This window comes from Rhinatrema bivittatum, chromosome 14 (assembly GCF_901001135.1).
Source record: "Rhinatrema bivittatum chromosome 14, aRhiBiv1.1, whole genome shotgun sequence".
In the NCBI taxonomy this organism is placed as follows: Eukaryota; Metazoa; Chordata; class Amphibia; order Gymnophiona; family Rhinatrematidae; genus Rhinatrema; species Rhinatrema bivittatum.
Genome location: NC_042628.1, coordinates 46,976,363 through 46,994,785, shown reverse-complemented (window position 1 = coordinate 46,994,785; position 18,423 = coordinate 46,976,363). Strand labels below are relative to the sequence as shown.

The 18,423-nt window shown below is 45.6% G+C and overlaps 1 protein-coding gene across 2 annotated transcripts in view; it reads right to left on the bottom strand.

The window, feature by feature from the left end:
- Positions 1 to 1,199: 1,199 nt before the first annotated feature.
- LOC115076074 (forkhead box protein J1-B-like) overlaps positions 1,200 to 18,423 on the bottom strand; it is a 36,079-nt gene continuing 18,855 nt past the window's right edge. For both annotated transcript variants that reach the window (XM_029577191.1, XM_029577192.1), the window contains one exon: positions 1,200 to 2,994. In XM_029577191.1, coding sequence (XP_029433051.1) covers positions 2,185 to 2,994 — 810 coding nt within the window. In that variant the 3' untranslated portion in view covers positions 1,200 to 2,184. The remainder of the gene's footprint in view (positions 2,995 to 18,423) is intronic.

Genomic DNA, 18,423 nt, shown 5'->3' with positions numbered 1-18,423 from the left:
TTCATTTATCTGGGTAAGTATCACTTTACTATTGTAAAATGGCCCCCTCATAAAATTCTCTTCCTGCCTGGCAAAAAGTATAAGCAGGGTCCCATATAGTGTATACTTTTAAGTGGGATATAGACTGGGGTGCTCTCTTTTCAAAGGACGGCTACTGCTATAGTTTCCCTTTTGAAAATTGCCCTCAGAGGTGTGCGCATGCTTTGCCCTTGCTATTTGGGTGTGCAGTTGATCAGGGACAAAACAACGCGTGTACAATTGAAAAAAAAAAAAAGATACATGTGCGCTGTTTACTGCCCTGAATTTAAACACCCGTCCGGGTATGCTACGTTTTTTTAAAGATGGCTAGAAGTGTGTGTGCTGTGAAAGGCTCTGCGTATGTTTAGCTGTTCCGGCACTGGAGTGGAATACAATTTTGCAACAGGAGTAAGCAATCCAGGTACATACCTACTTACACAGGTAAATCACTCTGAAAATTTTATTTCTTTCGTGTTCAGCTCACGCCGTTCTCATTGGTAGCTCAAGGCGAGTTACATTCAGCTGGAGGCATAACAACCAAAGAGACATTTAGTTAGGCATAGCAGTGCAGAGCTGTAATAGGCATATGGCAGGTTGCGACGTGTTTTATGGGGCCAGTGGAAAAGTTATCTAAAGACGATGCGCTCTGTGAATCTGCATAACCACAAGGCCCTTCTTCATCTAAACAGAAAGACCTATATGGCTTCAAAGCACATGCACATCTAGTAAACGGAAGGCTAACTGCCAAGAATGACACATTTGTACAAACTAATAGCACCTTATCATGGGTACATAGCGAACTAATGTACATAGCCTCTAATGGCAACATGAGCCTCTCCTTTAAGGGACACCTGAAAACAGATACACAAGCCAAACTTTTAAAATATTTCATGTTTAGTTTCTATTTTTGCCCCCCCCAAGTCCTTATGAATTACATCATCGGTAGTCATCGTTCCTTAATCCACACTCACACAAAACCAATCCCCCATGTTTGCATAAGAAAATAATTAAAAAACAAAAAAAAAGGTTAAATGACATGTTGAGACACATGCACTACAATTCATTCCCAACCCCATACTATGCAGTAGCTGTAGTCCCTCCCCCACTGGCTTCCTCCCTCAGTATTTCATGCAAAAAAAAAAAAACAACAAAAACTACCTTACAAAGTAACTTTTTTTTTCCATATACAGGTATAAAAATATGCTGAGCAATACATTATCTGGCAGACAAATCTAAAAACTTCAAGTTGGTACAATCACAACAGTCATGAGTTTTTGTAGCAGTTCAGATGCACGATGTCTTCCATGGTCATCATCAACTCTTTTCAAACCAAAGTTGTTGAGACGCCATCAGATCAAAACGTCACCACACAGGGTGAAAAGTCACAGAAGCTATATTCATTGGGATGCCACTACGGCTCTTCAAAGTCACATAGATGCCATTACACTGGGCCGAGGTCATCAAAATGTCCACACAATGGGCCTCAGGTCATTGAGATGTCATCGGAATAGGCCAAAACCTCTCTCACCCCCATACCACAGTACGTAATGCATGCTGTCTACTGTTGCAAGAAGACCCTCAGGATGACAGTTCAGGACATTTTTAAGAGCTGCCGAGTGCCTGAAAAGATCCTATAAATTTGTTCTCATACAGCAAGCTCCAAGATATTTTTTTCACCATAACTACACTGAGATTTCCCAAAATATCAAGCGCGTGGAATGTGTTCAGCAGTTTTCAAAACTGAAAGCATGAAGATGGAGATAGGAAAGAGACACGGATAGGGAGGAGAGAAACAGAGAATGAAAGTAAAAGAAGAGGACAAAGAAAGGAAAGCAAGACTGATGAAGGATGTGTGAAAGGGGCATAGATGAGAAGACATCTTCTAGCCACAGGGTCCATCTTATCTGGAGAGGAAGGAAAGGGTTCTGCTTTCAGTTGATTCAGCTGCAAGCCATCAAAACTATTTGTGCAATAACCATCACTCCTGGTCTGATTAAGACACAGAATCAAAAAAAACAAAATCACAGTAGAACAATTTCCCATCAACTATAAGTCCACTTAATAATATTCAAGAATGTGGATGTTAATGTAGCAAAAAATAGAAAGAGCATATTTTGACAAAGTTGCAAAAGACTGTGGGATGGGAAGACGTCTCATGGATGTAGGTCACATGAAGGCATCCACTCTTTCAAATTGAGGGATCTCGTTTAAAAATCCTTCACAGAAGTTTAAACTTTGATCAAAACTGTATAGGTTACCAATGGCTTCTTCTTTCACTTCTTCCCAGGGGTGTCTCAGAGGGTTACTGCAGAAGGGGAGATCCTCAGACTGAGACCCCTGAAGGTTGTTTTCCATACAGTGATAGTCCAGTGGGTTCAGGCACCACTTACTAGATGTGCTAATGTGCCTCCCTTGCACAGTAAGGTCAATATCTGTTCCCAATGAGTTCAGAGCCACATTGACATCAAAATCCTCAAAATTGCTACCATTGCCATTGAAGACATCATCAAAGACCAAGGCCCAGTCAAAATCTCCTTTCAGAGATTCTACATCTCTGTCTTCCAGTGGTATAAGAGGAAGCTTGGAACTTCTAGCAACTTTTAGATTGCACTTTGGCATGGGTTGTTTGCGTTTGGTAACCATTTGTTGAGCATCTGGTAGACTGAAGCTTTGGTCGTGATGATAGTGATGGTTGTGATGGTAGTGGTGATGATGGGAAGCATTCTCTGATGCTGGCTGCCCATTGTCAGTGTTGGCAGAGGTGCTGTAGGAGAATTCTGGCACCGAGGCCAGTTTATTTTGCCGCATGGAGTTGAAGTGAGTTGCTGGCATTCGTCTCCTCTTGAAAACACCATTGACAAACATGTCTGCATACTGAGGATCTATTTGCCAGAAGCCCCCCTTGCCAGGCTCATCCTTCTGCCGTGGCACTTTCATGAAACATTTATTCAAAGACAAATTGTGCCGAATGGAATTCTGCAGAGGGAAAACAAAAAAAAGAAACATTTATAGATTACCTTAAATGGGGATTAATGAGAGAAATGGGAATATGGGTGGGTGGGAAGGAGGAGGGGAGTTGGTTTTGATTGTTGTATGATGAATTTATATTCTCAGGACAAATTTATTAAATGGTTTTCATGATTTTACCTTTCAATTAAAAATGTGACTATGCATTAGAACAGTGAATGATGCTAACTCTGTAATTAATTTTACGAAATTTAAAAATATATATTTAAATGCATGTTTCAAGCTAGAATAGATATAAATGTTTGCAGGCTCAGATTTAGAGATAGAGGATCCTGTTCCTGCTTGCTTTAGGACTGTATACTAGTGCTGCTTCAAAATATACCATCGTGGGACTCTGGTCCCCCCCCCGTTTTCCCCCATCCCTCTATGATCTGTGGGATGGGGAGGGGATCTCCTGTTCTCCAGTCCTGCTTACAGGTGCCAAAATTTTAATTATGTTTGCAAACATATCCAGTAACTCCTCCATTGTTCCTACCATTAAGAATCTAAGTAAATCTGATCATCAGAACCCCAGATGCACATAAAACATGAATACAGCACAGGCAGCTGAAGAGCAGATCTTCATCAGAGCCTCATGCAGGCATCACACTGGTACATGAAATGCATGGATACAGCACAGACATCTGAAGAGCAGTTCTTCATCAGAGCCCCAGGCAGGCATCACCTGGAGGATGAAAAGCATGAATACTGCACCAATAACTGAAGAACAGATCTTCATCAGAACCCCCAAGTGGGCATTGCAGTGATATAAGTTTGATGTAAGAGTCCCACTTCACCGCTCATGCCACTCTACATGGACTTACTTCCTCGCAACCCTTCTTAGCTGTGCTAGATGACCCTCATGCCAAGTGATCACATTGTTACTGTTTTATGTTCTTCATATATCTTGATATGCCTTAGTGTCATTCTCTGTGTTTACCATATATTTTGAAATGACTTTATCTCCTTAACTCCCCTGTTGCCCCTGCCCCTGTTTTATGTAACTCACTCTTCTCTGTTAACGACGTTCGCTGTAAACCGGCATGATGTGCCTAAGAATGTCGATAGATAAAAGTCTTAAATAAAATAATAAAATATAAAGCAAACATAATGGTCAATGAAAGAATCTGGGTTCCTGATATTTTAGCCAAGTGTTAGAAATGTCTATGAGGAGATGATGGGGATTGTGGTAGAATCTCTGACAATTATTTGTCCATCCTGGGCTCTGTGTCTTGCCCACAGTCAACCATTATTCACTCTCAAGCTTTTGAGGGTAATTTTAAATGGATCACAGAGGGTTAAAGTATGTGAGTACTTTTAACTTGCAAACTTTATCCTGAATTATCAAGGCAGAATTTTGAGGATAAATCCGCTTTGAAAGTTCGCAGGGGTGTGCAAAATCAGTGCCGACATCCAATCACAAAGTTACAGTTTGAAAACGGAAAGCATGCACAAAAGTCCAGCCCCCAACCTGCCCTCTGGAACGCCTACTTCAGTGCATAAAAGTCCACGCCAAATTGTGTTCCACACCTACTTTTATGCACATAGATCCCAAACTAATTTTCAAACAGGGCTTTACATGTAGACGCTGTCCTTTGGAAAATCAAGTCCTTTATGTCTATACTTACTCCAGATTCCCCTCTACCCCACCCAGAAATTCTACATTTCTATGGGATGACCAGGACTCTCACTTTCATTCCATCCCTATCTTGATGACTATGTTTTGGAGCTGAATGCTCATGAGAAGCGAGGCTAAAGCCTTGACAAAGGTGTTACTGCTCATCGGTTTCACTCTTGTGCTATGAGTTTCCCTGTAGAACCCAACTCTCGCCAGATTTGCATGTGCACGCAGGTGCATACTGCCGATTTTATATCATGCACGCATGATATAATAGGATATAATAGAGATCTATAAAATCATGAGTGGAATATAACCAGTAAATGTGAACTGGTTATTTACTTTAAAAAAAAATAAAAAATGCAAAGACTAGGGGAAACTCCATGAAGTTAATAAGCAGTGCATTTAAAAATAAATTGGAGAAAATTTCACTCAACATATAAGTTCTGGAATTCATTGCCAGAGGATGTGGTAAAGGCAGTAAGTTTAAAAAAAGATTTGGACAAGTTCTTGGAGGAGAAGTCCATAAACTGGTATTAATAAGCTAGACATAAGAAAAGCCACTACTTATCATTGTGCAATATCAGCATGGGATCTATATACTGTTTGGGATGCTGCTAGGTACTTGACTTGGATTGGCCACTGTTAGAAAGAAGATCCTGGGCTTGATAGACCCTTGCTCTGACCCAGTATGGCAATTCTTATGGTCTAACTTTGTGCAGGTGAGTTTATGCACATACCTTTGCATAATTTTCAAAGCAAACTTATACAAATAATTTTGCTTTGAAATTTGGTGTGACTTAGGTGCATAGATGCCACATAAATTACCTGCAATGTTACAAAACGACTTTCCCTATTTTTCTAATCACTTTGGTTCTCATCCTATTTTTTTCTGCTTTCCTCTTGATCTCTTAACTCCTTTGACAGTGACTTCTGTTCATTTTCTGTTTTTCTCTCTTCTCCTGTCTTCTTTAGTTCCCCCTCTACATCCCTCTGACATTGATCTTTCCCCGACATCCCGTTTTGAGATATTTCTGTCTCGTTATAAAAGCATAGCTAGATTTCTTCCCTCCTTCTTCCCCTTCTGTCCTCCATGTTCCAACCCTTCACCTCAACTCTTCCCTTCTTTTGCTCCTTTTCAGCCCTTGACCTTCCACACTCTTTAGTTTCCCTCTCATCCCCCAATTACCCCTACTTCCATCCTGCCCCATCTTCCATCTTACCCTCTCCCCCCCCAACCATCCACATGTTCCATCCTTCTTCTGCTCTCTCTCCTTCCACCCCCCCACCTTCTATCAGCCCCCACCTCTCCATCTTCACCCCTCCTTTCCCTTTCCTTCAGATCCCACTTCATCTTCCATCCTCCCCCCTTTTCTCCCTCACTTTCAAACGTTCCTCCCCTGCAGTGCACAGAGGGGAGGGGAGCTGGTGGTGGGTGTTTCTTCTTGCTGTCCATCCTTCTTTCTCCCGTGCAGATCAGTTTTTGAACCGCAAAGGAGGGAGAGGAGCCAGCGGCAGAAGGAGGAAGTTAGACGTGCCAGTTGCCGACGCTGCTCTTCTGCCAGGCGGAGTCTGGGGGCGAGGGGAGCACAACAGCCGATCCTTGCTCTGTGGACCATGTGAAGAGGGGAGGTGGCAGCAGCAGGAGCAGCAAACTGATTATTGGCCCCACTGGTTCCAGATCTTCAGCCCTGCAGGCCATGTTAGGAGGAGAGCATGGGGGGTGGGTGCGCAGGAGCTACTGCCCTGGGGTGGTGGCAGCTCCTGAGCTCTGAGGACAGGAGAAGGAAGAGAGAGGCAGCTTATTTGCAGCAGCCTGGTGAGGGAGCTGTGCCCCTAATGTGTGGTGCCTGTCGCCAAGGCCATATTGGCCAAAGATTCACTATGACTCTGCTCCACAGCAGGGGCTGGGCCTAATATCCCCGATATTCAAAGGGTAATTTTACAAAAGCATTTCCATGGGCAAAACTATTTGACCTGAAGAAATGGGGGGTTTTTTGTTTTTAAATTGCCCGGCAGATAAAGCGGTTAAACGTACACACGTAAGGCCTGAAGGTGGAGTTGGAGAGGAGTTTAGACTTGCATGCATAGTTTGAAAAGTCCCCCCAGCGAGTCTGCTGTGGTGTAACAAATGCATGATGTTACAAAAGTAACCCCCTCCTGCACTTATATTCCATCCCCCCCCAAAAGTACAATGCTGCCCACACTTCCAGTCCATCGTGACTCCAGGCTTTGCCCGGCTGCCAGCCCATTATTTGCAAGCCTTGCTTGTTTCTCTTGCCAGGAACGTGCATGCCAATGAAAAGAAAACATCAAGCATTTACTTCAGCAGTAAGATTATTAATGTCAAGACAACTCCTCGTGGGACGCACCTCGTAAGAGTCTGTGCTATTTCCACTGGGAATTCCGCAGAGGGCCCTCATTTGGTATCTGGGGCTGATAGGACAGGGTTAATAAACAGAATTTTCATTACAGCAGGAGATCCGTGATAGAGGGGGTATTGGGTGCCAGGACGGCCTGTAAGATTTATAGCCAGCTATCTCCCAGTCTGCACACAGCAAAGAGTCTGGAAATAGGTAGATAAGCACAGCCTGTAAGCTCCCCTTTATGTTCTTATAGAGAAATTATTATATTATTCACCTATTCAATGTGCTCCAACACCCACACACAGGCGAGGGATTGTCGTTCTCGGGAATGTAATACTGATACATCCCAACACCACCGTCTAATGTGATTAATAATGTAAGTCAAATAGAGGTCAATGTCATTACTAAATTGTTTACAATTTCAGTTCTGTGACCATCACATGCAGCTCCGCTGATGCATCTTGATCTTGACTGCAGCACCAAATGATATTCAAGTACTTTATTCACCCACAAATCTGCCAGAGCACCTCACACCACAGAACAGGTACAGCACAGGCGGCAGCAGCAGTGCAAGCTTCCCTGGCACACACTGCCCCCTACACAGAACAGGTACAGCACAGGCAGCAGCAGCAGTGCAAGCTTCCCTGGCACACACTGTCCCCTACACAGAACAGGTACAGCACAAGCAACAGTGCAAGCTTCCCTGGCACACACTGCCCCCTACACAGAACAGGTACAGCACAAGCAACAGTGCAAGATTCCCTCACACACACTGCCCCCTATACAGAACAGGTACAGCACAGGCAGCAGCAGCAGTGCAAGCTTCCCTGGCACACACTGTCCCCTACACAGAACAGGTACAGCACAAGCAACAGTGCAAGATTCCCTCACACACACTGCCCCCTATACAGAACAGGTACAGCACAGGCAGCAGCAGCAGTGCAAGCTTCCCTGGCATACACTGCCCCCTATACAGAACAGGTACAGCACAGGCAGCAGCAGCAGTGCAAGCTTCCCTGGCATACACTGCCCCCTATACAGAACAGGTACAGCACAAACAACAGTGCAAGATTCCCTCACACACACTGCCCCCTATACAGAACAGGTACAGCACAGGCAGCAGCAGCAGTGCAAGATTCCCTCACACACACTGCCCCCTATACAGAACAGGTGCAGCACAGGCAGCAGCAGCAGTGCAAGATTCCCTCACACACACTGCCCCCTACACAGAACAGGTACAGCACAAACAACAGTGCAAGATTCCCTCACACACACTGCCCCCTATACAGAACAGGTACAGCACAGGCAGCAGCAGCAGTGCAAGCTTCCCTGGCATACACTGCCCCCTATACAGAACAGGTACAGCACAGGCAGCAGCAGCAGTGCAAGCTTCCCTGGCATACACTGCCCCCTATACAGAACAGGTACAGCACAGGCAGCAGCAGCAGTGCAAGCTTCCCTGGCATACACTGCCCCCTATACAGAACAGGTACAGCACAGGCAGCAGCAGCAGTGCAAGATTCCCTCACACACACTGCCCCCTATACAGAACAGGTGCAGCACAGGCAGCAGCAGCAGTGCAAGATTCCCTCACACACACTGCCCCCTATACAGAACAGGTGCAGCACAGGCAGCAGCAGCAGTGCAAGATTCCCTCACACACACTGCCTCACCACAGAACAGGTGCAGCACAGGCGGCAGCAGCAGTGCAAGCTTCCCTGGCACACACTGCCCCTTATACAGAACAGGTAGAGCACAGGCAGCAGCAGCAGTGCAAGCTTCCCTGGCCCACACTGCCCCCTACACAGAACAGGTACAGCACAGGCAGCAGCAGCAGTGCAAGCTTCCCTGGCACACACTGCCCCCTACACAGAACAGGGATAGCACAGGCAGAAGCTTCCCACACACACAGTGCCCCGTACACAACAGGGATAGAACAGGTGGCAGCAGTGCAGGCTTCCCTCACACACACTGCCCCAGCACAGAACAGGTAGAGCACAGGAACCGACAAAGCCTCGGACTAGAAATGTTATTTTCCATTTTAATAGCAGCATTCTGCAACTTCTGAATGATTTATATATTGTATATGGTGTCAACGTCTGCCCCTCTCGGTAGCTTTTGCCCTTGACTTTCATAATGGCAGTGGCCTCGGCTGATCTCAGTCAGACCTTGCCCCTAAAGTGATGTCAGGGTAGTGTCCCCCTCCTCAGTGGGAGGGGTTGTGAGGATGGATAAAAGTACTGCACCCATGTGATGCGGTCATAGGAGATAGAACCCCAGCTCTTGGAATCCTATCTCCACGGGGACTGGTACCACTGGGTGGATCCCTCCGCAGGGAAGGTCTGGGGAGGAGGGGGAGTTCAGTGTTTCTGAGACAGAGCTGAAAGGAGTCCAGGAGGGGAGAAATACCTGGGATTCCAAGGTCTCCTAAGAGAAGAGTTCCTGGGGGAATTCTTCAGAGCCAGGGGAATGAGTATACTGGGGAGGTTCCAGTTAGAAAATAGCCTGCCCTGGGAAAATCCAAGAGCGGCTGCCTGAGCCAAAGCATCAGCCAGAGACTCAGCTGTAGAGGAAGACTTGGGAAGATCTGCCACCCAAGAGGTACTGAGAGGGCCCAGGAAGGAAGAGGGTCAGCCGTAAGACCTTACCTGTTTGAGGAGAGTGTGCAAGGAGGAGAAAGATCCTGTTTGATCTCGGGACTTTGCCTGGCTGCCATTCACTACCTTCTGATATACTTCTTTGGGCTTTGTTTTTCGGCCACCAGCTTTCAGTAAAGGCTTTTAATTTGAACAACAGTTCTCTGAGTGAAAAGCGTTTCCCTTGTGCAACTGACTGGTGTGCAGAAGAGCCCCAGTGAGACCTTGAAAAGACCATTTCTCCCCTCCTCCTCTCCCTGTGCTGGAACCCAGGAGGTCCGTGACTCTTCCAGTGGCCCCTGTGCCCAGGAGCTGACCGAGAAAGGGACCACATCTGTACATGTTATTTTGGGACACGTGATGGTGCTTTTTTCTTTTTTACTTTACAGTTCCCTCCTGCTTCTATGAGCTTCCAGTTCAGTCAGGCTACAGCACCATGACCCTTCATTTGCAGCTACCCAGGGTTTTTCCCCCTCCAAAGTCGGTCCAGGCATCGCAGTGATAGCTCCCGGCCAAGGGCCACAGACCCTGGACACAGAGTATAATGATTGGGTGTTGCCATTTAATTGGGTTTCCCTCTCTTCCCCCCCCCCCCCCCCAGAGCTGTGAACACTACCTCTGCAGCATTACCAGCCCAAGGAGCAGAGGTCTGGCCCAGGACTCAATTCCAGACCTCCTGCAGGGCAGTGTGAAACAGTACATAACAACATAAGGCTTGCCATACTGGGTCAGACCAAGGGTCCATCAAGCCCAGCATCCTGTTTCCAACAGTGGCCACTCCAGGCCATAAGAACCTGGCAAGTACCCAAACACTAAGAAGAGCCCATGCTACTGATGCAATTAATAGCAGTGGCTATTCCCTAAGTAAACTTGATTAATAGCAGTTAATGGACTTCTCCAAGAACTTATCCAAACCTTTTTTAAAACCCAGCTACACTAACTGCACTAACCACATCCTCTGGCAACAAATTCCAGAGCTTTATTGTGCGTTGAGTGAAAAAGAATTTTCTCCAATTGGTCTTAAATGTGCTACTTGCTAACTTCATGGAATGCCCCTTAGTCCTTCTATTATTCGAAAGTGTAAATAATAGAGATGTGAATCATGTGATCGATCGTCTTAACGATCGATTTCGGCTGGGAGGGGGAGGGAATCGGATCGTCGCAGTTTGGGTTTTTTAAATATCATGTAAATCGTGTAAATCGAAAACCGGCACACTAAAACATCCCTAAAACCCACCCCGACCCTATAAAATAAATCCCCCACCCTCCCGAACCCCCCAAAATGCCTTAAATTACCTGGGGTCCAGTGGGGGGGGAGGGGAAGGGGGAAGGCGGGAAAACCGGCACACTAAAACAAACCTAAATCCCACCCCGACCCTTTACAATAAATCCCCCACCCTCCCGAACCCCCCCAAAATGCCTTAAATTACCTGGGGTCCAGAGGAAGAGTCCCGGTGTGATCTTTTACTCTCGGACCTCCGGGTGCGTTGTAGAAATGGCGCCGGCGCTACCTTTGCCTTGTCATATGACAGGTCAAAGGTAGCACCGGCGCCATTTTGTTTTTTGTCCCCCGACGTCAGGAGCGTAGGAGATCGCTCCCGGACCCCCGCTGGACCCCCAGGGACTTTTGGCCAGCTTGGGGGGGCCTCCTGACCCCCACAAGACTTGCCAAAAGTCCAGCGGGGGTCCGGAACGACCTCCTGCAGTCGAATTGTGTTGCCTTACGGCCGGCGCCATTTTGCGCCATTTTGCGCAAAATGGCCGGCGCCATTTCTACAATGCACCCGGAGGTCCGAGAGTAAAAGATCACACCGGGACCCTTCCTCTGGACCCCAGGTAATTTAAGGCATTTTGGGGGGGTTCGGGAGGGTGGGGGATTTATTGTAAAGGGTCGGGGTGGGTTTTAGGTTTGTTTTAGTGTGCCGGTTTTCCCGCCCTCCCCCTTCCCCTCCCCCTTCCCCCGATTTACGATTTTTTGACGATAAATCGGGGGGAATTGTTATTGTATCGCGGCTCTAACGATTTTTGACGATTTAAAATATATCAGACGATATTTTAAATCATCAAAAAACGATTCACATCCCTAGTAAATAACCGATTCACATCTACTCGTTCAAGACCTCTCATGATCTTAAAGACCTCTATCATATCCCCCCTCAGCCGTCTCTTCTCCAAGCTAACAGCCCTAACCTCTTCAGCCTTTCCTCATAGGGGAGCTGTTCCATCCCCTTTATCATTTTGGTTGTCCTTCTCTGTACCTTCTCCATCGCAACTATATCTTTTTTGAGATGCGGTGCCCAGAATTGTACACAGTATTCAAGGTGCGGTCTCACCATGGAGCGATACAGAGGCATTATGACATTTTCCGTTTTATTAATCATTCACTTCCTAATAATTCCTAACATTCTGTTTGCTTTTCTGACTGCTGCAGCACACTGAGCCGACGATTTCAAAGTATTATCCACTATGATGCCTAGATCTTTTTCCTGTGTAGTACTAATGTGGAACCTAACATCGTGTAACTACAGCAAGGGTTATTTTTCCCTATATGCAACACCTTGCACTTGTCCACATTAAATTTCATCTGCCATTTCGTTGCCCAATCTTCCAGTCTTGTAAGGTCCTCCTGTAATGTATCACAATCTGCTTGTGATTTAACTACTTTGAATAATTTTGTATCATCCGCAAATTTGATAACTTCACTTGTATTCCTTTCAAGATCGTTTGTATATATATATATATATATATATATATATATATATATATATATTAAAAAGCACCAGTCCAAGTACAGATCCCTGAGGCACTCCACTGTTTACCCTTTTCCACTGAGAAAATTGACCATTTAATCCTACTCTCTGTTTCCTGTCTTTTAACCAGTTTGTAATCCACAAAAGGACATCACCTCCTGTCCCATGACTTTTTAGTTTTCTTAGAAGCCTCTCATGAGGGACTTTGTCAAATGCCTTCTGAAAATCCAAATACACTACATCTACCGGTTCACCTTTATCCACATGTTTATTAACCCCTACAAAAAATGAAGCAGATTTGTTAGGCAAGATTTCCCTTGCATAAATCCATGTTGACTGTGTTCCATTAAACCAAGTCTTTCTATATGCTCTACGATTTTGATCTTGAGAATAGTTTCCACTATTTTTCCCGGCACTGAAGTCAGGCTCACTGGTCTATAGTTGCCCGGATCGCCTCTGGAGTCCTTTTTAAATATTGGGTACATTGGCCACCCTCCAGTCTGCAGGTACAATGGATCATTTAAATGATAGATTACAAAATTTTAACTAACAGTTCAGAAATTTCATTTTTTAGTTCCTTCAGTCCCCTAGGATGCATACCATCCGGTCCAGGAGATTTGACAACAAGCAGAACCTCTGAGCTCTGGTGTCTGCACTAAATACTATTTGAAGCCTATTTTTCAGAGGGGGCAGGGTAGTTTGCTATATTTTGCTTTTTCCTCAATTTCTATGAATTTTTTGTAGAATAATTCATGCATCCTAACTTTTACTATCCAGGTCCTCCAACTCAGAGATCTGATGAAAGAAGTCTAAAAGGTGTGAATGAAGGGGGAGGGGTTTGGGGCTGGTGACTTTAACCTGATGATGTGCACTGGAGCATCTTGACTGCATAATTGGTAAGTTGTAGTGAGATTCTGCATGCCTTTCAAGGGGCTCTGCTCAAACAAGTAGAGATTGAACCCACAAGGGGAGGAGCGATATGAATCTGCTATTCACAAAACGGAGGCCAGGTAGGTACCCACCTGAGCACCAGTGATCATCAGACAGCATGGCTTGACATAAAATTAAGGAGGGAAAACATCACACATTGTAATCTGCCTTGAGGACAAGATGGAAGTACCTTGAGGAAGTGTTGACAGGTTGGGAGAAGGTAGGTGAAGTTAAACTGAATGGAACCATAATAACCAGAAGAAATCTTTTTGTTAAAAAAAAAAAAAAAGGAAAAAAAGTAAGGAGAAAAGAAACCAAATATGACTCTCTAAAAAGGAGACTAAAAAAAATAAAGACAAAAGATCATCATTCGAAAAGCACAGAAAGAGCAACACGGGAAAGAACAGCTTGGAAAAGCTGAAAAAAACTCCACAGGGATGGCAAAAGCACCTGGAAGGAAACATTGCTAAAAGGATAAAGTGAGGTGACAGAGTTGGAACTGAAAAACTGAAAGGAGACAAGGAGCAACGTGTGATGAGGAAAAAGCAGAAATGCATAGTGTTCACTGCAGAGGATCAAAGAGAAGAAGGACCGTCCCTGGTCGGGGAGGGTGCATATGAGAGTGGGGTACAAAAGCCACAGGGGTCGGATGAGGAACATCCTAGGATGGTAAGGGAGCTCAGAGAGGGTCCAGCGGGTCCGCTGAAAGACCTGTTCAATAGATGCTTGGAAACGGGAGCGGTGCCACGAACCTTTACAAAAGTGGCAACAGAAAGGAGGCTGGAAAGCACAGGCCTGTTATCCGAATATCGGGGGCTGGAAAATCAGTGGCGTCTCCGATAAAGGAAAGGCTAGTCCAGTGGAGTGCAGGATGTGAGCATGGTTTTACTAGAGGGTCAAACGAATCCGATCCGTCGTTTTTAGTTGAGTAACTAGACTGAGAATTAGATCAAGGGCATGCACTAGATGAGGTTTACTGGGATTTCAGCAAACCTTCTGATACTGTCCCCCATAGAAGGCTCTGGGAGGGGGCGGGGCAGGCAGAAGGGTTCGCCCAGGGCACCTGATACCCTTGCACCAGCCCTGCCTATATACACAACACCTTGCACTTGTCCACATTAAATTTCATCTGCCATTTGGATGCCCAGTCTTCCAGGTCCTCCTGCAATTTATCGCAATCTGCTTGAGCTTTAACTTCTCTGCATAATTCTGTGTGGGATTCTGGTGAATAATACTTTGAAATCCTGAGCTCAGTGTGCAGCAGCGGTCAGAAAAGCAAACAGAATGTTAAAAAGGATTGGAGAATAAAACGGAAATATCATATTTGCCTCTGTGACCGATCCTCGAGTAGTGTGTGCAGTTCTCAAAAGAAGATACAGCAGAACTAGAAAAGGAGCAGAAAAGAGCAGCAAAAATGATAAAGAGAATGGAATGGCTCCCTTACGGGGGAGACTGCTGAGAGAGGAAATGGTAGAGGTTTATAAAATCATGAGCAGGGGGCAATGCATAAATAAAGGATGGTTATTTACCTTTTCAAATAATACTAAAAGAAGGTGATTCTTCATGAAATACATCATGAAACTAACAACCAGTAGATTTAACACAAATCATAGAAAGTACTTTTTCACCCAATATACAATCAAGCTATTACCAGAGGATGTGGTCAAGGCAGCTAGCACAGAAGGGTTTAAAGAGCTTTGGACAAGTTCCTAGAGGAAAAGTCCCTAAAGCATTATTAGCCAGGTAGACTTGGGACAGCCATTGCTATCCCTGGGACTGAGTAACAAGAAATAGATTTGCTTTTTTGGGAACTTCTGGGTACTTGTGACTCAAACTGGCCACCATCAGAGACCAGTTACTGGGCTTGACAGAGACCGTAGTCTGACCCAGAATGGCATTTCCTATGGAAAAGCCACCCCCGGAGGAGGTGGTGAAAACAAAACCAGTGACAGAATTTAAAAGGTTGTGGGATAAACCCAGAGGATCCCTCATGGCAAGAGAATGGAACTGAAGCACTGGGGTAACATGTGGCATCTTTCCTGTAAAAGGGGTAACCTGCACGAAGCAATCGTTATCGTCCTGAAGGTAACCTCGCCTTCTTGTGGAGCTGAGTAATTGGTGTGGTTGGGCAGACTAGACAGGTCACGTGGTCTTTCTGCTCTCACCTGCACAGAACGGCGGCCAGGCTGGACGGATCACTTTATCTGCCATCACTGACTATATTACAATATTGAGGTTGATGTCGCACATGACATTATACATTGAATGAACCATGCCATACCAAGGTTTGTGATGTTGTGCTTCAAAAGGAAAGCCACTTCTAGGGAGTGACCTAAAGAAATAGGGAAGTGCAAGGTGTTGCAGATAGGGAAAAATAACCCTTGCTGTAGTTCCACAATGTTTATTTATTTATAGAGTTTTATATACCGTCGGTCGGTGCAGTGTGCTGCAGCAGTCAAAAAAGCAAACAGAATGTTGGGAATTATTAGAAAGGGAATGGTGAATTATAAATAATCATAAAAATTCTGCTACCCCCCCCCCCCCACCCCACACACACACACACACACCTTTTATTATATACCAAACTGGAAGAATCGCAGCTGGGCAGAATGAGTGGGCCAATTTGGATTTTTGCTACTGTTTATTGTTACTTGTAAACCATTTTAAATAAAGTATAAAATACGGTAAAAATAAAAAAAATCAGATTCTTTCACTTCCTTTTAAATGTGATGGGTGGGCTTGCCTGATGCTCATCTTCTAATCTGAATCAAAAGATGAAGAGCTGCCCCCCCGATGAGGGCTATTCTGTCGCTTTTTCTCTCTCTCATTAATGGGCCGACGCAATATCGTGCGCTCAGGTCAGCGCTCCACTAAACGTGCAGTTGGATGGTCCATGGTAGGCATCGGGTCGGGCGCTGGTATGGGGTCGGTGCCGGTGGAGACTGGAATCCCCGAAGTGCCTTGAGTACTGCCTCTTGGACCATCTGGTCCAATTCCTGCCGGAAGGCTGGCGTTGGTAACTCAGCCACTGGGGCTGGAGGCTCAGAGGGCGTTGCCGGAGGGTCCACATCTATTAGTGGAGTCTCGGCTCCCAGCACCGGTATCGGTAGGGAACGCCTCAGTGTCCCGGTTTCAGAGGGGGATGGGGCCCCTTCTCCCCGGGACTTCTTCGCCGGTGATTCTGTCAACATCGATGGTCTACCTGTGACCATCAGCGTTGGGCTCCGTTGATTAACTCCTAATATGGAACCTATCACCCAGGAAAAAGATCTAGGCATCATAGTGGATAATACTTTGAAATCGTCGGCTCAGTGTGCTGCAGCAGTCAAAAAAGCAAACAGTATATTAGGAATTATTAGGAAGGGAATGGTTAATAAAATGGAAAATGTCATAATGCCTCTGTATCGCTCCATGGTGAGACTGCACCTTGAATACTGTGTACAATTCTGGTCGCCGCATCTCAAAAAAGATATAGTTGCGATGGAGAGGTACAGAGAAGGGCAACCAAAATGATAAAGGGGATGGAACAGCTCCCCTATGAGGAAAGGCTGAAGAGGTTAGGGCTCTTCAGCTTGGAGAAGAGACGGCTGAGGGGGGATATGATAAAGGTTTTTAAATTCATGAGAGGTCTTGAATGAGTAGATGTGAATTGGTTATTTACACTTTCAGATAATAGAAGGACTAGAAGGCATTCCATGAAGTTAGCAAGTAGCACATTTAAGAGTAATCGGAGAAAATTCTTTTTCACTCAACGCACAATAAAGCTCTGGAATTTGTTGCCAGAGGATGTGGTTAGTGCAGTTAGTGTAGCTGGGTTCAAAAAAGGTTTGGATAAGTTCTTGGAGGAGAAGTCCATTAACTGCTATTAATCAAGTTTACTTAGGGAATAGCCACTGCTATTAATTGCATCAGTAGCATGGGATCTTCTTGGTGTTTGGGTAATTATCATTCTGAAGTGACATAGACTGGGATTGCTTGGCACAGTGCACAGATGATAGGACTTTCTTTTAAATTAAGCTTCTGCCATTTGCAGCCCCCGCATTCTGTTATTATAAGCAAGCTCTGGCGTTTTCATCCCATGTCCCTTTCACGCTGCAGTTTCCAGCTTTTCCAGCCTATGCGCTCAGTCCCTCTTGGTAGCTCTCCAGGTGATGCTCTGATAATCTCCCTCAGAGCTCAGACTATGCTCACTTAAGTATGAGGGCCCGGGGGAGATCAGTAGAGACAGGCATTCTGTGGGGGATGGGTGCAAGTATTCTCAGGGGTGGTGGAGCAATTAATGCCACCACCCTAGGACACACTTTCAAATCACTAAAGGGGCAGAAAGCTTACAAAGGCAGCCAGGATCCCTGGGGTAATGTGGCCTCACCTACATAAGCAGGGCCGACCTCAGAGTCACCTTACCGTGGAGGATCTCCTTACTGCTGTGTCTCTGTGAAGGTGTAAGGCAGCGTAATTAAGAATGAAACAGCAGGGGAGCTCATGAAATGTTAATACGGGGTATATCAGAATAAATTCCGTTTCCTTGTCAGACTCCAGTGCTCATTGACTGGCACTGGACCCCTTTTCTAGGTCCTCCACCTAATACCCCCATGAGAAATTCTGGGTTCCATCAGGAATCTGGAAACACTGGAAATAAGTGCAGCAGAGTTGCCAGAAAGGTGCCTGTTATAAGAGACAGGCTGAAGGTCTGGGTGCAGAGGCAGCCTTGCACCCAGTGGGAGTTCACCTGGAGCTGCATTTCCCCCCAAGATTTAATGGAAACTCCCAACAGAAAGCTATGAGGCCACTTGAATGCTGCTGGGGGAATGGGGTTTCCCCATCTACAGCCTCCAGAGCTGATACCAAGCGTGGTGGTTTGTGTCTCTCCACTACCCCTCGTACTCTGTGTGATACTATCCTGCACATTAGTACAGCCTTTGTGCACCTGTAATTAGCTTGAAGAATAGATATGAAGACTTCATTAAAAGTGAATGATGCATCTCTTCAGGAACCTGTGTTGTCCAGAAGCTGTGGAATGCATTGGAATGGAAGGAAGAGAAGAATGGAGACGAGAGACCTAGAGCCCTGTGGGGGGGGGGGGGGGGGGGTGAACACCA